This window comes from Bufo bufo, chromosome 6 (genome assembly GCF_905171765.1).
Source record: "Bufo bufo chromosome 6, aBufBuf1.1, whole genome shotgun sequence".
NCBI lineage: Eukaryota > Metazoa > Chordata > Amphibia > Anura > Bufonidae > Bufo > Bufo bufo.
In genome coordinates this window covers 105,687,087-105,710,661 of record NC_053394.1, presented here as the reverse complement: position 1 = coordinate 105,710,661, position 23,575 = coordinate 105,687,087, and the positions used below count along the sequence as shown (strand labels likewise).

General features: G+C 46.1%; 1 protein-coding gene across 2 annotated transcripts in view; it reads left to right on the top strand.

Annotated features, from left to right (window-relative positions):
* CCAR1 (cell division cycle and apoptosis regulator 1) overlaps nucleotides 1-22,925 on the top strand; it is an 82,673-nt gene extending 59,748 nt beyond the window's left edge. The window contains exons 19-25 of one of the 2 annotated variants that reach the window (XM_040436014.1): nucleotides 7,298-7,394; nucleotides 9,096-9,187; nucleotides 13,611-13,757; nucleotides 14,303-14,423; nucleotides 15,735-15,920; nucleotides 16,905-17,110; nucleotides 22,539-22,925. In XM_040436014.1, the coding sequence (XP_040291948.1) occupies nucleotides 7,298-7,394; nucleotides 9,096-9,187; nucleotides 13,611-13,757; nucleotides 14,303-14,423; nucleotides 15,735-15,920; nucleotides 16,905-17,110; nucleotides 22,539-22,592 (903 nt within the window). In that variant the 3' untranslated portion in view covers nucleotides 22,593-22,925. Of the gene's footprint in view, nucleotides 1-7,297; nucleotides 7,407-9,095; nucleotides 9,188-13,610; nucleotides 13,758-14,302; nucleotides 14,424-15,734; nucleotides 15,921-16,904; nucleotides 17,111-22,538 lie in introns of both variants that reach the window. The other variant, XM_040436013.1, reaches the window with a different exon arrangement.
* Nucleotides 22,926-23,575: the final 650 nt, after the last annotated feature.

Below are 23,575 nucleotides of genomic sequence, written 5' to 3'. Positions count from 1 at the left end.
GGAAAAACGCAAGTGTACTGAAAGCATTTGAAGACGGAACCGTCTTCCAAATGCTTTCAGTGTTACTATGGCACCCAGGACGCTATTAAAGTCCTGGTTGCCATAGTAGCAGCGGGGAGCGGGGGAGCAGTATACTTACAGTCCGTGCGGCTCCCAGGGCGCTCCAGAGTGACGTCAGAGCGCCCCCTGGCGCATGGATGACGTGATCCATGTGATCACATGATCCATGCGCTTGGGGCGCCCTGACGTCACTCTGGAGCGCCCGGGGAGCCGCACGGACTGTAAGTACACTGCTCCCCTGCTCCCCACTACACTTTACCATGGCTGCCAGGACTTTAGCGTCCCGGCAGCCATGGTAACCACTCTGAAAAAGCTAAATGTCGGCTCCGGCAATGCGCCGAAACAACGTTTAGCTTAAGGCCGGATCCGGATCAATGCCTTTCAATGGGCATTAATTCCGGATCCGGCCTTGCGGCAAGTGTTCCGGATTTTTGGCCGGAGCAAAAAGCGCAGCATGCTGCGGTATTTTCTCCGGCCAAAAAACGTTCCGTTCCGGAACTGAATACATCCTGATGCATCCTGATGCATCCAGAACGGATTTCTCTCCATTCAGAATGCATTACGATAATCCTGATCAGGATTCTTCCGGCATAGAGCCCCGACGACGGAACTCTATGCCGGAAGACAAGAACGCAAGTGTGAAAGAGCCCTTACTCAGGAAATATTGCAAACCGCTGGTCTTTAGCTCCCAGTTTTCCCCAGTCACTGGTCGAGACTCAGTGTAGGTGAAATAAAGTCTGCTTTATTGAGCAACTGCACAAACTTATATACAGAAAGTGATCAGATAAAACTGTAATCCCATCACATCCCCCTTCCCCTACCAGACATTCTGTCTTCACCACACCACAGGGGTCCAACCTGCTAAAATAGCTCCAGACAGCCCTAGCAGGAGCCTGCCATTGTCCTGAGCTCTTTCAGAGTACAATGGGAGATAACGAAGGGGGGGTGCTGACAGTCTTTTGATAACAAGTTACACAGTATAACATAATTACACATATCCAACACCAATACACATTCAACTCAAACTGATGACCATGTTGTCACATAGCTCCCCCAAGTTAAAGGATGTCAGACCCAGTGAGACCCTCTACGGGTCCACTTGGGGATGTCTATGTTAGTCACCCAGTTCTGTTTGGTGAGATAGTCCATCAGCATTCGCATTGTGTTTCCCAGGCCGGTCTTAGATTGTGAAGGTGAATGGCTGTAGGGACAGGCTCCACTGCAACAGCCGTCCATGTGCCCTGGACACCGGATTCAACCAAACAAGGGGGATCTCCAAAATCCTAGGTCCGTAGTCGCTAGGAAGGATGCTAGTCCTCAGGCTTCTCCAGCAGCCCCAGTGACGGTTCAGTCTGTCACAATGTGTTTATGTCAGAGAGTTGAGAAGTCCGCCAGCTCCCCAAATGATGGAAAAGATAGAAAATCCATTTAATTTGAGCTAAAAAAATCTTTTTTTCTCGCCCAATTCCTTGGGGGACACAGGAAACCTTGGTATAGCTCAACTCCCTAGGAGGCATGACACTAAGTGCAAACTGTTAAGCCCCTCCTCCAGCAGCTATACCCTCAGCCTGGAGAGAGAGACTGCCAGTTTTTGCTTAGTGTCCAAGGAGGCAAGACACTCTCTGCTTTGCAGGGCTGTTTTTCGCCTTAATTTTTATTTATTTTTTTCACAGGGACAACAGAGACGCCTGGACCTCTCTGTTTCTCCCTGGGTCGAGCTGCGCCAGTGCCGGTCATCCGCACTGCCTCCTCTCCCACAGAAGACAAGGAGGACCAGGGCAGCCCAGCTCCCCTGCATCCCGCCAGCGTAAGGGTCGCCCACACGTCAAGCACACTGCGGTGCCAGCAGCTTAAGGGGTGACCCTGCTGGAATGGACAGAGGGTGAAGACTTCAGGATGGTGAGAGTGGCTGTTCCAGCCTTCCAGGCACCTCCAGAAACGCCCCAGGGCAGAGTGCCCGTCTACCTCAGATGCGTCCCTGTCCCCTCCGCGGGTGCAGACTCAGTCGGCTCCCTCCTCTTCACAGGACATGCCCTCTGAGGGAGAACTGGTGGATTCGGATTGGGACATGGACTCGGCGTTGCCGTCCAAACTAGCCTCTGCTGTGGGTCACCTCATTACCAATATTCGCGACACCTTTAAAATTCACGACGACCCTCCCAGCACTGACGAGGCCGGTGTGTCCTTTTTCCGCCCCAAACAGGCGTCCACGGTTTTCCCCCTCCATGCCGACTTCTCGTCGGTGGTCTCTAAGGCTTGGACCCGCCCCGATGCCCGCTTTACTCCCCCTAAGAAGTTGGATATCTGTTATACCTTCCCAGCGGATTGCATCTCTACTTGGGCGTCTCCACCTAAGGTCGACCCTCTCGTGGCCCACTTGTCTAAAAACACGGCCATTCCTGTGGCGGACTGCTCCTCTCTTCAGTCCACTGAAGACCGTCGCATGGAATCCCTTACAAAAGCCATATTTGCCGCCTCCGGTTCAGCCCTCAGACCAGTCTTCGCTTCCGCCTGGGCCGGGAAGGCGGTCTCGGAATGGGCTTCCCAACTGGACCAGGAACTTGATTCGGACGTCTCCCTTCAGGACCTCCGTTCTTTAGCCCAGCTCGTTGTTCAGGCAGGGAAATTCATTTGTGAGGCCTCACTTGATGCGGGTGCCCTCATTGCTCGTTCCTCTGCTCTGGCGGTTTCGGTCAGGAGGGAACTTTGGCTAAAAGTTTGGACGGCGGATGCCGCTTCAAAACGGTCTCTTGCTGGACTTCCCTTCGCGGGTTCCCGTTTTATTTGGGACCCGCTTGGATGCCTCCTCCTTCTCAGGGACATCTGGCAGGCACACGTCTCCGACGCCTGGGCACTCGAGATTGTGTCATCCGGATACAAAATCTAATTCGCGTCCCTCCCTCCGAAACGCTTATTTCGCTCCCGTGCCCCGAGGGACCCCCAGCGTGCGGCCGCCTTCTCCGAAGCCATTCGCACCCTTCTGGACAAAGAGTGATTACTCCCGTTCTGCCAAGGGACAGATTCCAGGGGTTCTACTCGAACCTTTTTGTGGTCCCCAAAAAGGAAGGTTCGGTGAGACCGATATTGGACCTCAAACGGTTAAACCGTTTTCTCCGTCTTTGCCGGTTCAGGATGAAGTTCCTCCAATCCGTGGTGGCTTCTCTGGAAAAAGGGGAGTTTCTGTCGTCGACATCCAGGATGCTTACCTTCACGTCCATATCGCTCGGTGTCACCAGCGTCTCCTTCGCTTTGCGGTGGGGAACGACCACTATCAGTTTGTCGCCCTCCCCTTCGGCCTGGCGACTGCTCCTCGGGTGTTCACCAAGATCCTAGCCCCTGTCCTGGCCTTGCTTCGCTCCAGGGGTGTTTTTCTACTTCCCTACTTGGACGATCTGCCCCTCAAGGCGCCTTCCTTTTCCCAGATGTCCACCAGCTGGACCTCACGCTGAAAACCCTGGAGCAGTTCGGTTGGATTATCAACCTTCCCAAGTCTTCACTTACCCCTGTGATGGGATACAGAAGCGGCGGAGGTTCGCCTCCCACCGGCAAAGCATCTAACCCTTCACCGTTCGGTTTGGACCCTTCTTCTCCCCCGCCGTCCGTCCTTCAGGTCCAGCATGCGGGTATTGGGACAGATGGTGTCCTGCTTCGAAGCGATCCCGTTCGCGCAATATCACTCCCGCATCTTCCAGACGGCAATCCTGTCTGCCTGGGACAAGTCCCCGGAGAGTCTGGAACGACCCTTCCTCCTATCTCCCCCTGTTCGGACCTCCCTCCTCTGGTGGTTACGGACCCCACTCCAGGGAAAATCCTTTCTGCCGATGACCTGGTTGGTGGTCACCACCCACGCCAGTCTGCAGGGTTGGGGGGGGGGGGGGGGTTTCCTCCCCTGTCCGTCCAGGGCATTTGGTCTCCATCGGAGTCCAAGGTGCCAATAAACATTTTGGAACTGAGGGCGATTCTCCCCTGCTTCGGGGCCATCCCGTCCATGTCCAGTCAGACAACGCCACGGCCGTGGCGTACATAAATCATCAGAGGGGCACTCGCAGCGCAGCAGCTATGCGGGAAGTGTCTCACATCCTCCGCTGGGCGGAAACTCATGTTCCGGCCCTGTCGGCAATTTACATCCCGGGGGTGGAAAACTGGGCGGCGGACTTCCTCAGCCGGACCACGATCGACCCGGGAGAGTGGTCTCTGCATCCCGACGTGTTCGAGTCCATTTGCCTACCGTTGGGGTTGTCCGGATGTGGATCTCATGGCCTCCAGGTTCAACCACAAGCTCCCCACCTTCCTGTCCAGGTCCAAGGACCCGAGGGCGTACCGCGCCGACGCTCTCGTTCTTCCATGGACGGAATTTTCCCTCCTCTAGGTGTTTCCGCCCCTCCCCTTTCTGCCGCGGGTTCTCCGGAAAATCGCGACAGAGGGCATGCCTACGATCCTGATAGCCCCGGATTGGCCTCGCCGGCCTTGGCTACGCCGACCTAATGTTGCTCCTGGGAGACGCGCCTTGGCCGCTGCCTCTAAGAAAAGACCTTCTCTCTCAAGGGCCGATCTTCCACCAGCATTTAGGGTCGCTACGTTTAACGGCATGGCTATTGAGACCGCAGTTTTAACGCAACTGGGTTTTTCGGCATCGTCCAGGATTTACAACCGGACTTGGCGGTCTTACCTAGGTTTTTGCGATAATCTGGATGTTCATCCTCATAGTTTTTCCCTTCCCACGATCCTGTCCTTCCTAGAATCTGGCCTGGACCTGGGTCTGGGTCTCAGCTCGTTAAAGGGTCAGGTCTCGGCGCTTTCCATCCTCTTCCAGCGTCCTTTGGCTCCTCTCGGACATGTCAAAACCTTTATCCATGGAGTCGCTCACTCTGTTCCCCCGTATCGCTCTCCCATTCCACCCTGGGACCTTAATGTTGTGCTCTCGGCGCTCCAGTCCTCCCCCTTCGAGCCGTTACAGAGGGTCTCTCTTCGCCTTTTGTCCTGCAAGGTTATTTTCCTTGTGGCCATCACGTCCCTTCGACGGGTGTCTGAATTGGCGGCACTTTCTTGTACTGAGCCCCTTTTGGTCTTCCACCAGGATAAGGCTGTTCTCCGTCCGGTTCCTTCCTTCCTCCCGAAGGTGGTCTCTGCCTTTCACCTCAATGAGGACATCATCCTCCCTTCCCTTTTGTCCGGCTATTGCCGAGGCTTACCGCGCCAAGGGCAAGGAGACGCCTTTTGGTGTTACCGCTCATTCTGCCAGAGTGGTCGGTGCCTCTTGGGCTCAGAGGCATCGGGCTTCGGCTGAACAACTGTGTAAGGCGGCCACTTGGTCTTCCTTGCACACCTTCACCAAGTTCTACAGGGTGAACACCTATGCATCGGCGGATGCTGCTTTGGGTCGCCTGGTCTTGCAGGCGGCGGTTTCTTGATACCTCCGGTGGTTTTCGCCTTGGGCTGTAGTCCCTCCCCTTTTGGACTGCTCTCGAACGTCCCAAGGTTTCCTGTGTCCCCCAAGGAATTGGGCGAGAAAACTATATTTTTGTATAACTTACCAGTAAAATCTCTTTCTCGCTCTTCCTTGGGGGACACAGCACCCACCCATTGTTCTGGTTTACCGTTACGGTTTAGTTGCCCCTGTCAGGTAGTTGACTTTTTTTGGTTTCACATGGTTGGTCATTGCCTTTTTTTCACTACTTGGACACGCAACTGGTAGTCTTTCTCTCTCCAGGCTGAGGGTATAGCTGCTGGAGGAGGGGCTAACAGTTTTCACTTAGTGTCACGCCTCCTAGGGAGCTGAGCTATACCAAGGTTTCCTGTGTCCCCCAAGGAAGAGCGAGAAAGAGATTTTACTGATAAGTTATACAAAAATCTCATTTTTCAGTTGGTCTTTGTTAGGGGTCAGTCTGTTAGCAACCTGTCACAGTCTGTTTTCTTTGAATCCTGTCTGGCAGCTCATGTGTAGCTCTTATCTCTAATCTCCTGACCTCATAAACACTCATAGCCAAATTGCTATCAAACTGATAAGAATATGGCTTAAATAAAGAGGGAGATTTATGAAACTGGTGTAAAGTAGAACTGGCTTAGTTGCCCATAGCAACCAATCAGATTCCACCTTTCATTTTCCAAAGGAGCTGTGAAAAATGAAAGGTGGAATCTGAGTGGTTGCTATGGGCAACTAAGCCAGTTCTACTTTACACCAGTTTCATAAAACTCCCCCAAAGTGTTTGAGGTCAGGAGAACGCCTACAACGAGAACAAAGCGGGGAACGCTGTGTCTGGGGGAGCCCGAATTTCCCAGGGTCCGTCCACCACCAAGCGTTGCTCCCATAGAAGTGAATGGGGGCTCGCCGTGCATGCGCAGCCCATGCTCCCATTCATTTCTATGGGGCAGATGGCAATAGCCGAGCCAGCGCTCTGCTATTTTCAGCGGCCCCATAGAAATGAATGGAGGGCGGCTGCGCATTCGCAGTGCGCTCTCCGTTCATTTCCCAGTTCCGTTCTCATTATAGGTCCGGGTCCCAGCGGTGGGACCCGGACCTATCAGACAATGGGGGCATATTCTAGCGATATGCCCCCATTGTCTGAGATGGGAAACCCCTTTAACCCGGTATCTCAGAAACAGCTTAAAGGGTTGATACCACCAGAAATACTGTTATGTAGCTGACTGATATTAGCGATGCGCTAATGTCAGCACTACATAACAGTATGTTTTTTACATTTCTCCCTGCAGCCGTTTTGGTAAAAAAAAAAAAAGCACTTTTATAATATGCTAATGAGCCTCTAGGTGCTATGTGGGCGTAAAATCAGCACCTAGAGGCTCCGTCCACTCACCCTTTATCCCGCCCAGGTCCCCTGTTCTGCCCGCCCCTCTCCTCTTGATTGATGTGACGGTTCGCAGCAGCGTTGACGAAATACCGCACCTGCGCTGTTCAGTTCTGTCTTCGGTGCAGACGCAGTGAGTGAATGATGCGCTCCTGGTGCTGGATTCCTCACTGCGCCTGCGCGCCGACTACGTCACAGTGAGGAAGCCGGCACCAGGAGATCGGCCTTCACACACTGCGCCGAAGACAGAAGTGAACTGGGCACAGGTGCGGGATTTCGTCAACGCTGCTGCGAACCGTCACATCAATCAAGAGGGGCGGGCAGAACACTGGACCTGGGCATCATACATATAAAAAGCTTCTTTGGGATTTGCAGCGTCATTCTGTTTGCTCAACACAGATGATAACAGGAGTGTCATATGGTTGTTTTTATAGAAGGAAGACCGAAAAAGAGACGATTACCGCGATGATGACGACATAGACGATGATAACCAGGAAGATTATGAGCCCATAGGAGCAGAAGAGGATGATGGTGACTATGAGGGTCAGATTGAAAGGCCTTTCCACTGGGGGACTGTTGTAACTAGTGCAGTGAAGGGATTGATGTGTGGATTGACAAATTGATCCCATTTGTCTTTTTTTTTTTTGTTTCTTGTAGGTTATAGCACTTACGCGGGCTTATAGAGGGGGCAATGATCGGGAATGATTATGTTAATTCCGAGATTGCCTCTTGTTAGCTGCATTTACATGCAGCATTGATTGCTGATGTATGGGGATGAGTGGTCGTTGCTTTAGTCGTTTGTCCCCGTACAGTTTCACTACTTGTCGGACGCTCATCCTTGTTGACACAACTAAGAAACGGGCCATTATTGGGAACGAGCATTCATATGACCCAATCCTTAGCCCATGTAAAAAACCTTTAGACAGTAATGTGATTAGTTACGGAGGTCAACATTTCTAGCCTTTTTTTCACTAGTCTATACACGAGCCAGCAGCAGAAAGCATCATCTTTTGTTTTCTCTTTGTATCTTGTATTCTGTTTGGTTCGGTATTCTGTTGGAACAGGACCACCATTAGATCTAATACTGATTCTCCAACAGACCTGATACCTGTCACAGTAGAGGTCCTGTTGGCCCTCCTGACATATCTGTTTTAGCAAATAATTGCATTGCTCGTAAAACAACAATTCTGGAGAATCTTCTCTTAGAACTCTACATAGTGGCATTCTTCTGTTATTCCTCCAAGAAAAGTATAAGTAAATTGACAGCTTGGTGTTACTATTGGTCTTGTAAAAGGAGTGTATCCTTACACAGTACTGATATCCTCCATTCAGTGTAATTTATAATAGAGATTTGTATTCTTTGCTATAATTGGACGCTATTAGACCCTCCATTTTCTTGCTTTTGAGGTGTCCATTATAGAGAGTTCTATAGTAGGGTCTTTTTCTAGGTCTGTGTGTAAGGATATATCCTATAGACAAGGAAAATGGTAAGACCAAGTCGTCGTTGGTGCATTTTCAGGAGAAATAAAAAGGGAACCGTAGTAATAAAAGGTGCTTTATTATTAATTTGTGGGAAATACAAGCACTGGAAACAGACAAGTCACAATAGCAGACAGACCGCATCATAGGGGTGTTCCTGTTAAAACAATTTATCCCTTATCCACTGGTTAGGGGGAAACTGTTGTATTGGCGACAGCCTTCTCTATGCCCACACTAATACAGGGAGAGCTGTCAATCACTCTATGTGGGCGGCGGGATCAGGACTCTCATTGTCTCTCCTAGTAGTCCTATTGGGATTTTCTCTGCTTTTAAGGGCCCATTCACACATCCGCAAAATGGCTCCGCATCCGTTCCGCAATTTTGCATCCGCATTTCCGGATCCGCACTTCCGTTCTGCAAAAAAAAAAAACATGTCCTGTTCTTGCGGACAAGAATAGGCATTTTCTATGAAAGTGCCGGCCATGTGCGGTACGCAAAATGTGGAACGCACATTGCCGGTGTCCGTGTTTTGCGGATCCGCAAAACACGTACGGACGTGTGAATGGACCCTTACTCAGAAATCCTGCTCCAAATCATATAATCCTATACATCACAGAGCTCAGATTTACAGCCTCTATCATATCCTGCTGTCAGATACGGCACTATAAATCTGACAGGTTCACCTTATGTATGTAATGTTTGCAGATGAATAAAAGTAAAGTAAAGTTGAGATTCTTCTGTTTATATGTTTAGACCGAGATGAGGATGACGATGACTTTAGCACCAAAGATAAACGTGATGACAAGAGAGACATCAGGTACAGCAAGGAATGGCTGAAAGATAAGGTACGTCTTGCTGACTGACAGTATATATACCACTCGCAAAAAGGGATATTTAGCTTTTGGGTGAAATTTATGGAAAAGTTCCCGCTACAGTGATATTATATCATGAAAGTAGGGCATTTAAGTAGAAGCAGCAATGGGGATTTCCTCATCTCAAACAAGTTATTGAAACAAAAGCCAACACAAGCGGTGGGTACACCTCCACAAAAATATCAATGTCTCAATAACTCGTGAACAGCATGAGACGTCATTGTCAAGCTGTAATTGATGCCACATGACAAGTCGACTTATTGTCTGCTGAGGCATGGCATCCCAGTCTTCTTGAAGCTCGGCCCTCAGGTCATTGAGGCTCTGGGGCACAGAGTTACAAGCCTCTACACGGCGACTCAGCTGATCCCATAGGTTTTCAATGGGATTCAGGTCTGGAGAAAGTGCAGGTCACTCCATTTGAGGTCCCCCAGTCTCCAGCAGCCGTTCTCTAATGATGTGACCTTGATGATCTGGCGCATTGTCCTCCATGAAGATAAAGTTAGGCCTGTGTTGTTCATGAAGAGGCACAATGACTGGATTCAAGTTATTCAAGTACTTGTCACTGTACCACTGGCAAAGTGTAGGGCAGTTCTGTATTGACTAGACACACCTGCCCACACTGTAACACCACCACCTCCAAAGGCTCGTCTGGTGACAACAGTGGCTGATGCATAGTGCTCTCCTTGACATCCCCAACATCGTTGGCAGCCAATCACTCTATGTGGGCGGCGGGATCATGCTCCCCGGCCCATGCAAGACAATGACTCCTGTGCCTGGTTGTGTGGTCAGTTACCCTTAAATGTCGTCTAGAACACAGACCACGCTGATGTAAATGCTTTTTAATGGTCTGACGTGACACTTGGGTGCCTCTCACCTCCTTTAAAGGGCTTCTATCACCAGATTTGGTCCTATTTAGCTGACTGACACTAGCGATGTGCTAGTGTCAGCAGTCCGTAACAGTGTTCTTACTTATCATCTGTCTGCTGCTGTTCACCTTAAAAAGTACTTTTATAGATATGCTAATGAGCCTCTAGGTGCTATGTGGGCGTCATTAGCACCTAGAGGGCGCCGCCCATCGCATCCCTCCAGCCCGCCCCGCTCCTGTTGATTGACGTGAAACTTCTCAGTATCTCGTACCAATTCCCGCGCCTGCGCCGTGCGCTTCTGTATTCGGCGCAGGCGCAGTGAGTGAATGCCACGCTCCTGGTGCCGGCTTCCTCACTGTAACGCAGTTGGCGCAGGCGCAGTGAGGAAGCCGGCGCCAGGAGAATACAGAAGCGCATGGCGCAGGTGCGGGAATTGGTACGAGATACTGAGAAGTTTCACGTCAATCAACAGGAGCGGGGCAGGCTGGAGGGACGCGATGGGCGGCTGAAATGGTTAGTGGACGGAGCCCTCTAGGTGCTAATGACGCCCACATAGCACCTAGAGGCTCATTAGCATATCTATAAAAGTACGTTTTTAAGGTGAACGGCAGCAGACAGATGATGAGTAAGAACACTGTTATGGACCGCTGACACTAGCACATCGCTAGTGTCAGTCAGCTAAATAGGACCAATTCTGGTGATAGAAGCCCTTTTAAATGTGCCTGGAGTTGAGTGGCATTCATCATCTGATTACGGAGGGTATTGTTCACAATGAAGCAGTCATCAGTGTGGGATGTGGCCAAAGAACATCCACTTCTATGCCTTTCTGTGACTCTTCCAGTCTCTCTCTATCTCTATCTCTGTTGCAACCTGCTGATACCTATTGTTAGGTGTTGTCTTGGTCACATGATGTCAAAATGTGAACAGCATGATGAGGAGGACTGTTTAAATACCAATTCTAATTGAACCAGGAAATGTATTGGGTGATTGATGGATCAAACACCTATTGTGAATTTTGCTGCTGTTAAGCTCCTTGTTAGAGAACAGTACGTTGTACAAAAAGTAGTGAAACATTGAACATTTGGACATGTGCATTCAGAAGTTTAATGAAGGTCACATTAAGTTCACCTCTAAAGGTTAGAGTGCATTTTAGGTTCATCCTGAAATTTCACCCACAAGCCAAATATCTCCCTCCTCCAGTGACCTTAAGACAAAGAAATGCACATGAGGCTCACATATTTGGTTTGCTGCCATCTTGTGGACAGAAAAGAGTAATACAGTATATATATATATACATACACACACACACACAATATATCTATACATCTAAATCTATCTATCTCTATTGTGAGAGATAGAGAGGGAGAAATAAAACACATATATATTTATTTCTCCCTCTCTATCTCTCACAATAGAGATAGATAGATTTAGATGTATAGATATATTGTGTGTGTGTGTATATGTATATATATATATATATATATATATATATATATATAATGAGAGAGAGAGTAATTGCAAAGTTTGGTAAATGTATTTAATTTAATTAGATATCCTGATATTTCTCTGTTTTTGTGGTGACCATGTTTTGCAGAGCAGCCGTATTGGTTGTTGCCATTTAAATTGCTAAACCCTGGAAAAAATGTGGAACTTGCTAAGGAAAGTTTGTCCTTAGCTCTCCTGCATGGATATCTGCAATCTGCTACAAAAAGCAGTTTTAGCAGATATCCTGCAGACAGACAAGTGGCTCCTTCCTCCCAGCCCCTTCATCTTTAGACGGGGACCAACTCTGTGCACTAACATGAGCTCACAGACAAAACGGGAAGTTCAGGGGAAAGGAGCGGGGCTTAACATTGCTTTCACTTTAATGGACACCCAGAGCACTGTGAAAGAGGAAGAAACTGTAAAACGTCAGCATCTTCTTACAAACCTCTCACAGAGATATTAGGATACGTTCACACTGGCGTTTTGGCTTTCCGTTTGTGAGATCAGTTTTGCCCAAATGCTTTCTGAATGGAAAAGGATCCGCTCAGAATGCATCAGATCAATCACCATTCCGCTATGGAGGCGGACACCAAAACGCTGCTTCCAACGTTTTGGTGTCCGTTTGACGAAACTGAGCCAAGTGGATCCGTTCTGGCACACAATGTAAGTCAATGGGGACGGATCCGTTTTCATTGACACAATCTGGCACAATAGAAAACGGATCCGTCCTCCATTGATTTTCAATGGTGTTCCAAACCGTCTTGGCTATGTTAAAGATAATACAAACGGATCCATTCCGAATGGATGCAGACGGTTGCATTATCTGAACGGATCCGTCTGTGCAGATCCATGACGGATCCGCACCAAACGTGAGTGTGAAAGTAGCCTTAGACAGTGTCAGACCATTGACACTACAGAAACTGCGGTCCAGCTTTCTACATACCTGAATGTCAAGTTTACCTGTATAGGCAGGAGGGATTTGATTTACTGTCTGTCTAGGCAAACCTTCATCAGTGTGGGAAAGCTGGCTTACAAGTCTTGTGGCGCTGTACACGCTGATCATATAATGTTACCCTTACATTATGCTGGTACAGTGTGCTTTCCCTGGACCCTGAAAGAAAATCTGCATCCCTATGGCACTATTTGGAGGTAGGGAGGGGTATTGATAGATTTAGTATCTTGCAGTCTCTTTTACAGCTCCACATGGTTGTAACCCAGCTTTCTTAGGAGCTTAAAAAGGCAATTCTGCCTAGCTATGACGCTATTTTGGAGTTAGGTAAACTTAGTATTTAGCAGTCCCTATTACAAGTCTATATCATTTGTTACCCAGCTTTCCCCGGACCCTGAATGACAAATCTGTCTGGCTATGCTACAGCATGGAGGAATTGTCATGGGGATTCTTCCTATTCCAGGCTCCTGGCTAGCAAATGCACCTAAACTTCATAAATGGGCTAATCTGGCCTTCTGTAGTCTGGGAACGCAGGGTAGTGATCTCTGTTGGGTGGTGATGTAACATACACACACTGCTGTCCTGATACAGTATGCAACTCTAATCTGTCATATGGTACCAGGGCAACATAATTTGCCATCACCCAGCTTTTCCAGGACCCTGAATGGTAAAAACATTTTAATACTATACTACATAAAAAGCCAAACTTGGATTTCGACAGACCTGAAAAGTTTGGTAACAACCTCTGCAGAGATGTAATGGAGGCTACACTTGGTACATGCATCCTTTACACAGTACATCCATAACTATAATGTTATCGGACGTATATACTATATATGTAGTTGCTTTCCAACATACCCCCACATGCTACCCAGCTTTTCAGAGCTGCTGAAAGGCGAATCTGCACAATTATGCAGTGAAGGGAGGAATTATCACTGCTTAAATAGGCAGATTAGCTATTCAGCTGTATGTACTATGGCGGGCACTATTGGCACTTTTCAATCTCAGCTTTGATCTGCAGAGACCTCCGTGACGTTTGTGCTGTCCTCAATCACTTAGAACACTCACCCGACCTGTCATCCTTATGTTTCTCTAGGAGAAAGAGAAGAAGCAAATGATTACCATGAATAAAGATCTGCTCATGGCATTTGTATATTTCGATCAAAGCCATTGTGGTTACCTTTTGGAAAAAGATTTAGAAGAAATCATCAACACGCTTGGACTGCATCTGTCTAGGGCTCAGGTACCTGACTTCTGCTACATTCTGTTCATCAAACACATAGGTGGTGCTCATGTGTCGGCTCACCCGCGGTTCAGCTGGTTGTGTAATGTCCTGCCACCGGGAACCCCCATGCTATATAGAAAAGCCTGCTGAGTACACATTGCTCCTGCAGCATTGAAGATTTCCCTGTACAACCCTGATCCCTAGGGGCAAGAGATGCTTCTGTCAGCAGTTCTTGTCCCTGGTTAGACTAAAAGAGCACATGGAATGGAGGGCAGCCCATTTCAGTAATTATGTAATAGTAGATTACCACGCAGAATCTGCCCCCAAAAAATATGTATTTATTTACCCATGAAAAGTTTTCTAAACTAAGTCTTTGTTTTCCTTTGAAATTTTGCCTAAATTAGTTGCCATTTAGTTCAGCTGGTATGTTTGGGGATGGTGCCTCGGTCTGAGCTATATGCAGCTATATTGGGTGTAGAATTGTGTGGAAGGTATGTCACTTGTCTACCCTTTGCATGTTATTTCCCTCTGCTCAGAATGATTCAAAAATGTTTTGCCAACAGGTTAAGAAACTCTTTGGTAAAGTAATGCTGAAGGAATCGTGCTACTACCGCAAGTTAACTGACACCTGTAGTGATGACGGAAGCCACGAGGAACTGGATTCCATGCAGGAAGACATTCTAGGTACTTGTCATCTACTGTCTGTTTAAAGGGGTTGCGCACCTTTTGGCGGAAGGTGCTCAGACCTACAAAGAAAAAGCATATTTACTTGCTGGCTCCCCGCTCCTTTTCTTACTGGCCTCAGCTGCTCCACTGCACTCCCAGGATGTAAAGTTTCTGTTTGATGCTGCTGCAGCCAATTGCTGCCAGCGATTGGCTGCAGCAGTGTTAAGGCTACTTTCACACCTGCGTTCGGGTGTCCGCTCGTGAGCTCCGCAACAGTTCAGCCCTAATGCATTCTCAGTGGACGCGGATCCGCTGAGAATGCATCCGTCTGCCAGCGTTCAGCCTCCGCTCCGCTCAGCAAGCGAACCCCTGAACGCTGCTTGCAGCGTTCGGGTGTCCGCCTGGCCGTGCGGAGGCAAGCGGATCCGTCCAGACTTACAATGGAAGTCAATGGGGACGGATCCTCTTGAAGATGACACCATATGGCTCAATCTTCAAACGGATCCGTCCCCCATTGACTTTCAATGTAAAGTCTGGACGGATCCGTTCAGGCTACTTTCAGACTTCGTTTTTTTTTTCAAACTATAATGCAGACGGATCCGTTCTGAACGGATACAAACGTCTGCATTATAGGAGCGGATCCGTCTGAGCAGACATCAGACGAACCCGCTCTGAACGCTAGTGTGAAAGTAGCCTAAAACGGAAGTTTACATCCTGGGAGAGCAGTGCAACAGCAGAGGCTGTGAAGAGAAGGAGCGGGGAGCCAGCAAACGGGTAAGTATGCTTTCCTTTGCAGTTCTGCCATTGAAGGGGGGGGGGGGATTACAAAAAAACAAAACATACAGGTGCTTAGCCCTTTTAGGGTACTTTCACACTTGCGTTGTTGGATTCCGGCAGGCAGTTTGCTGACAAATGCATTGAAACGCCGGATCCGTCTCTCCGGTGTCATCCGGAAAACCGGATCCTGTATTTATTTATTTTTACATTTTTAAAGGTCTGCACACGCGCAGACCAGGAAACCGGATCCAAGTGTTCTGGAATTTTGGCTGGAGAAAATACCGCAGTGCCAAATACCTTAAGAGGGACTGAACTGAAGACCTCCTCATGCATACTGAACGGACTGCTTTCCATTCAGAATGCATTATGATAAAACTAAAGCGTTTTTTTCCGGTTTTGAGCCCCTGTGACGGAACTTAATACCGGAAAACTTTAATGCTAGTGTGAAAGTACCCTTAATCCGTTTTTTTCCGTCTTGTTTTTTTTTTTTTTTTTTTTCTTGTTCTGTAGTTCTTTCTTGCTAAATTGAAGGTTATATTACTTTCTTTCCAGGAAATCGTTTGCTTTTGCCATCAAAAATGTCAAGATCCGAAGTGTCCACTGTGGAAGAGAAAAATGGCCTTATTGTCTACAAAGGTGCATTGGTTGATATCGGAAGTCTTCTGCAGAAATTAGAGAAGAGTGAAAAGGCTCGGGCCGAGTTAGAACAGAGGCTGCAGACTGTTCAGTCCAAAACAGGTATGAGAGGATAGTAAAACGGGCAGATTAAAAGTTGTGCGGCCACGTACTGAGGTGCAAGTTGGTTCTGTAATAGCAAAAATTGGAGTCAAAGAAAAAAAAAATTTTTGTTTCTTGGCCACCATGGTTTAAATACTCATTGGCAGTAGTCATGCAGTGAGTTGCCATGTGCATTTCATCACCCTCATCAGGGCTAAAATTCATGGGTGGTGGATTTTGCTGGGTTGACAACAGTAACGGCTTTGTGTTATAAGGTCACACCACTATTTGGGTTCACATTCATTCAGTGTGCATTGTGATAAATTATTGGAGTAAGACCTTGTATGTGGTTTTACACCGAGCATTAGATAAACCTGCTACATTCTATTACATTGCCATGTTTATTACGCGCTCCACTTTGCTTCAACACATTCATTTTTACTATGTCTGCACTAGCTTAAAGGGGTATTCCAATCTCAACATTTATGGCATATCACTAGGACATGCCATAAATGTCAGATAGGTGCGGGTCCCACATCTGAGACCTGCTTTTATTTCCAAGACAGGGCCCCTTAAGTGAAGGAGGTGCTCTGTTCATTGCTGTGCCGAGTTAGGGCACTCAGCAGAAATCCTATAGCAATGAATGGAGAGCAAGCCGCACATGTGTAGACACCTCTCCATTCACTGGTATGGGACTGTAGGCTATTTTGGGAACTCCCATAGGGGTGAATGGATGGATGCACATGCACGGCAGCTCTCCCTTCTCTCCAGGGGACCCCTTCTGGAGATGGGTGCAAGTCCCACCTATCTGACACGGATGACCTATTTTAGCCATACATGTTGAGATGGGACAAACCCTTTAAGTAGGCTTGTATGTATAGGTGTTTGCACTGCACAATACGCTGGGGCTGGTGTTGAAGTTGGTTTATGGCTTATTTGTTAGTCTGTAAATGCCTTGATAGCATTTCTTGTTTTTTTGATAAGTCTACATTTCAATTCTCACAGAGGAAGATGAAAAGTCAATTTTCCAATTAGAAGCCTCGAATAAAAGCTTGTCTGGAGAGTTGAAGGATACAAAATGTGATCTCAGCCGCTTGAGAGAGAGCTTGAAAGCCCTGGAAGACACGAACTGCCAGTATGAGGACCAACTAAACAAGACGATGAGAGAACTGACTGCCACCATGGAGGGGATCCAGAGTGTTCTCAACAAGGTATGGAAAATGTACTGCTGTATAGCTTTCTTTCTTTTTTTTCTTTTAACCCTTTCGCTACCAGCTCCGTACATGTATGGCGCTGGTAGCGCTGTGCAAGCATGACACCCGCTTGCGCGTGCAGCGGTCGTCATGGCCGGCAAATCTCTGCTGTTTCAAACAGCAGAGACCTGCGGCTAATTACCACAACCAGCAATAATGCCGATAGCGGTAATTAAATGTTTTAGAGGCAGTGATCAAGTGAGATCACAGCACCTAAATGTGCAAAAACTGGGACTTCAGTACATGTGCTGAATGCTCTGAATCTCTATGAAGAAATTCAGAGCATTAATGCTGCAATTCTTATTTTGGCCACCAGATGGCAGGCCAACATAAGAAATGAACAAAATGCTAAGAAATTGTCATTTTTTTACTCGCTTATAGGTCAAAATGAAAAATTTAAAAACATCATTTATAAGATCATTTATGAGCCTTAAAATGATAAAAAAAATTCTAAAATATATAAAAAATAAAAGTTTAATTCACCCCCCTTTTCATATAATTAAAATAAAAATGCCTAAATAACAATAAATATAAACAGCCTAGGTATCACCTCGACCGAAAACGGCCATAATATAAAAAAATAAAATAAAATCCAATACGGCAAATGGCGTAACGGAAAAAAGGGTCAAAATGACCGATTTTGCCATTTTTTTTATTGCTTCTCTTACCCAAAGAAATGAAATAAAAAGTCATGCACACTCCAAAATGGTATCAATAAAAACTGTAAATTGTCCTGCAAAAAATGAGCCCCTAAACAGCTCAGTTATAAAAATGTTATGGGGGTCAGAATATGGTGATGTAAAAAAAAAAAGAAAAATCGCAAAGTTTACATTTATTTTCACACTTTTTACACATTAAAAAAAACTATACATATGGGGTATCGTTGTAATCGTACTGACCCAGAGAATGAAGGGCATGGGTCAGTTTTGCTGTAAACAAAACGCCGTGAGAACAAAACCCGTAAATCGGTGGTGGGATTGCGTTATTTTTTAGAATTTCCCGCTTCCCGCTACATTTTATGCCATAATTAATGGTGGTATTAGAAAGTACAACTTGTCCCGCAAAAAATAAGCCCTCATACAGCTATGTGACTGGAAATATAAAAAAGTTATGGCTCACGGAAAATAGGGAAGAAAAATGAAAACTCTAAAACGAAAAAAACTCCAGTATCCTAAGGGTTAAACTCGTTTTATTAATCAACACAATAGGTCGCCAGAACTACAAAACCACGCATCAAATATGAATACATCCTTTATTACATCATAAAATATAAAACAATATGGCACATACTGTACATGGAGGTCAAAGCTATCAGCATATTGACAAGCCAAAATCTCATTAAGAGTATGAAAAATAGACATAGCAGGATTTAAAGCTAGAATTACAGATATGTAGAATGATGGCTGAAGGTGGAGCAATTGGGCACTCAGAGCATTAATGGAAGGTACTACACACCACGTCCCCTATACCTTCTGAAACTTTTGCTGACAACCTCTATTTTAAAGTACAACATTTTCAAACAGCACAGTCTGATTTACTAAATCTTTACACTGACTGAGCCTGGGATGGGATTCCCCCCCCCCTCCCAATCCAACGCAGAGCTATCGCCTTCTGGGCCATAAATAATGTTTCCCTCAAAAAGATTCTATCATGGTGTGGCCGTAATTCCTCGGATAAGAGGCCCAAGAAACAGGAACTGGACGCATTGGCACTCTTGAAACGGTATCTATTGCCTCCCTCCAGAATGAGCTCACATAACTACGTGTCCATAAGACCCCAGAAATCCGCTTGCAGGGCACCTGTGGCAATTAGTAGGAGTGTGTTCAGGTTTTAGTCATGTCAAAAAAAGCTCTTTACCAGGAGGACGAAAGCTGGCTTTCTAGATGACTAAGCCATAGGTCCAATGTCTTGTTTTTTTTAAAGGGAATCAGAAAATGACCTGCTGATTAAATCACTTTTTTATGTTTAACATATTCTTAAAGAATTTTTTATGTGGTTTTTAATTTTCTATGTATTCCATATATTTAAACAAAAATAAAAAATTCCTGCAATTTTTGCTCTGGCCACTATTGTCTAATATTTGGTGCAACTTCTTGATCTGATTACCACTTGGAACCGAACCAGAGTTCGGGAAATTGTTTTTTTTTTTTACAGTAGAAATTGATTTATGAAGTTATTATGCAAAGTCTCGCGAGACTTCGCAAACTAATAATTTTAGCTCATAGGAGCCAATACATTCTAATACTGTATGGTATTCAAACAAAGTATTATGCGAATCGACTTTGGATGTTTCATCCGAAGTCAATTCGCTCATCCCTAGTTGTCACCTAATTACAACCTGCAGATGTCACTGTTGCCACAACTAACAGTTCATTTTGGGTCTTGTATGTGAAGGGAGGCGGCAAATTCTTACTACATTGCCTTTCAATTATAGCCCTGCACCAAATGTGTACTATTAGCTCTTCTCCGGTATTACTTGCAGATCTGCAAAGCTGTAATTGACTCGTCTTGTTCCATCACTTTTAGGGTACAGCTACACAGTGACACAGGTCGGACGACGTGTGTCATGGTCAGGATAGCAGAGTAGCGGTGCTCCCATAGAAATGAATGGCATTTGGCAACAAGTTAACCTGGTGGTCTAGGGAGGAGAAACTACGACTACTCTGTGTAGTGGTTATGTGGACTGGTCTCATGCTGCAAAGTTCAATATGCACAGTGCACATTAACCGAAATCTGCATATCTGTCACTACTTTCAGCATAAAGGACCTGGCAGGTTTCCTTTTAAAGGGAATGTGTCATATTCATTTTTTTTTTTTCTAATCAGTTTTTATCTTGTGATTGTAAAAAAAAATTTTAATTCCATTTCCTAAACATGATTATTGTGCAGCCATTTTACCTGAGCTGTTAACTGCATTTAGAAATATGCGTTACTGCAGCCAACATGGCGCCCAGACACAATAGACTACAGGGGACTCATTGACTTCTATGGGAGAGTTTTCTAGGCATACTCTGTGTCCTGTCATTGTGCGGGAAGGGCAGTATATAAGCTGTTACCATCACCTATTGTGAATGCTGGACCCTGTGTTATCTTTCATTGTATTACTGCATGTGATATATGATGATAGATGACTGCTGAAAATTATTTATATAACAGGAAATCTCAACAGGGATGAGCGAAGCGAGCTTCAGATCCTAGATTTATGCTAGTTTAAGGCCTTATGCGGACCCATTCACTTCAATGGGGCCGCAAAAGATGCGGACAGCACTCCGTGTGCTGTCCGCATCCGTTGCTCCGCTTTGCGGACAAGAATAGGCATTTATATTAAAGGCTGTCCGTGCCGTTCCGCAAATTGCGGAACGCCCACAGACACCCTCCGTGTCTTGCGGATCCGCGATTTGCGGACCGCAAAACACACCACGGTCGTGTTCATGAGGCCTAATGCTGTACCAAGATCGGTCTCTGTACAGCATTAAAATGTACAGCCTCCGACGAGGCGAAGTCAGCTATTAGGTACTAGCCGGAACCGAAGCCAAGTTTGGATCCAAGTTTAAAAATGGTTTTCCAGTTTAAAAATCAAATACCAAAGTTATCACTGAATAACTGACCTCGCCTCATCCGAGGGCATACATTTTAATGGTGTACGTATCTGTACAGCATTAAACCAAAGTTTTGAGCAAAGCGACCTCCGAAGCTTGCTTCACTCTTCCCTAATTATTAGGCTCAGTGACCAGTGTGAAAACCACAGGATTTTATTTCTTTTTAATACAGTGACATGTTATAGTAAAAAAAATAATAATCCCAAAAAATTTTAAAACTGGGCTAATTTATCAAGACTGTAGACCAGAAAACTGGTCGCCACCCTCACTGCTTTCCGAAAAGGGTGCATGGCATGGGTGGCAGCCCTGGCAGATTTACCATCAATGACATCAGTTTTGTGTGAGATCTACGCCAGCTACGATCTAGCATAGATTTCATTCTAGGCACATGGACTGTTAGAGGATACCCTTAATTTATGATAGTGCATGCAAGTATATAACAAAGTTTATTATTTTACTATTTGGGGGGCATTCATAATGTTTCTGACTGGTGGACAACCCCTATAAGCACATCACTTCTGGTTTACCACTTTTAGGCTCCATTCAGACATCCGTAGTGCATTGCGGATCCGCAGTACACCCGGCCGGCACCCCCATAGAAATGTCTATTCTTGTCCGCAATTACGGACAAGAATAGGACATGTTCTATTTTTTTTTCTGGAGCCGCAGACCGGAAGATCGGGGGCGTGCTCCGGAAATGCGTATGCGGAGAGCACATAGTGTGCTCTCCGCATCCATTCTGTCCCCATAGAGAATTATTGGGTCCGCACCCTTTCCGCAATTTGCGGAACGGATGCAGACCCATTATACGGACGTGTGAATGGAGCCTTAAAGGGAGTCTCGCCTTTCCCAAGCCCTATCAAGGACAGTACTGCATGAATATTACCGCTGCCCCGACGGCAGATCAATAATTTATATATCCATACTCTCCCCCGTTCCTCCAGTGTGCGCCTGCATATTGGTGCAAAGACTCTTGAGCATGTGTACATCATGGGGAGGACTCCAGGATGAGTCTTCTCAGTGTATTCCACTACTTGTCAGTCAGTGCACAGCATAGGAACAGGATGAGCGTGGACATAAAACTTAGTGATCTGCAGCAGCTCTGTTCATGTAGTACTGCTCTTCATATGGCTTGGGGGAGGTGACCTAGACAAAGGGCTTCGTCAAAGAGCAGTGAGATGGGTTAGTATCGGCTTCACCAGCATTGCCTGTGTGGTTGTACAGGGCACATCAGCCTCATCTGGTGAAAGGGACACCACAGATGGCCAGGCACCTGATGCCTGTGACTGCCACATATCCTAATGTTAAGTGTATAGCAGTATTATTTAGACAAGACATTGTGTAGCATTATTAATAGATTAAGCATAGCATTTTTATGTGGTCATGGTAGCTTCATGTTATTTGGGCACTGCTACTCAGGCACCAAACAGTGCATTTCTTTGCAAGTCATGATTGTAGCAGCATCATTATTTAGCATGGGTATTTTTTGCACCATATAGTAAGGGGTAAACGCTGTATGGCACCAACAGAGGTTACCACACTGGACATTGTCCGACAGAAGGACAGCCCTGCTATTGTCTCACTCCAAAGACATACTGATAGGGACCTTAGATTGTGAGCCCCATTGGGGACAGTTGGATGATAATGTCTGTAAAGTGCTGCAGAATATAGTAGCGATATATATGAGCATAAAAAAAAAAAATATATGGCCAACTTCAGAATATTGTTGACTGTGATTAAAATGGATTGTTTTTTCTTGTGTATGATTATGTTATGTCATGTTCACAGAATCCAGGGGCATCTGACGACGAGAAGTCAAAGGAGAACGGAGCCAGCTTTTGACGCATCTTTTTCCCATCTTGGAGAGCGAAGAATAATGTTATATAATATAATGCAAATCATGGTTTTGGAAGTGAAGAGAGACTGGATGTAGTTTTACTTGATATTTAATGGAGAAAAGTTGTATATAGTTTTATTAATGTGTGAAGAGCCGCCTCTACGCCATTGCCTGCAGCTGACAGGATAAAGTGGAAAAATACAGATTTTGCAAATGTTTAGGATAAGTTAAGTCATAGCAAAATAACCACAAATAGATTGTGTAAGAAAACGGATCTTCTATATATTTTTTTTGTTATCCCTTCCACTTTTTATGTACATATAAAAAAAAAAATCTAAGATTGTGAAAAATTGCAATTTATTTTTAACTGGTCTTTTAAAGGGGTGAACCCAGACATACCCCCATTTTTACCCAGGCAGCCCCCTTTATTTCATGCTCCGATGCTCTCCTTTGCTCTCGCAGGGCAAAGGCTTTCTTAGGAGATTCAGTTAAGTCACCGGCACTAATGGACTAAAACGGCTAGGGCAGTGCTAAAGCCTGCCCATCAGAGCCAGTGACATCACTGCCAACACTGCTAGGTGTAAGCCTCCGCCTAGCAGAGTAAAAATACGGGATCCAGCGCAGGGCAAGGGAATGCATCGGAGCATAAAATGGGTTTCAGGGCGGCCAGAGGGGTGAAAATGGGGATATGTTCGGGTTCAGCTCTGAACCCGGACAACCCCTTTAATATAAGTGTTTTAAGAGTGGAAATTCCTTACCCCAGCTTACACGACTTACCAAGCAATAACATAAGAAGGTGTGTAATGCATATGAATTACTGGTACAAATAATTTCTTCACATTTTTTTTGTGTACAGCAGTGTTCACAGCATGTCCTTTGTACAAAAGGCCAGGAAAAAGCCACTTAATAAGAATATGTACATCTGGTTTCAATTAAAGATTTCTCCCCCTCATTTTGCAGGCTTCTTTGTTACCTGGATCTGACTTCA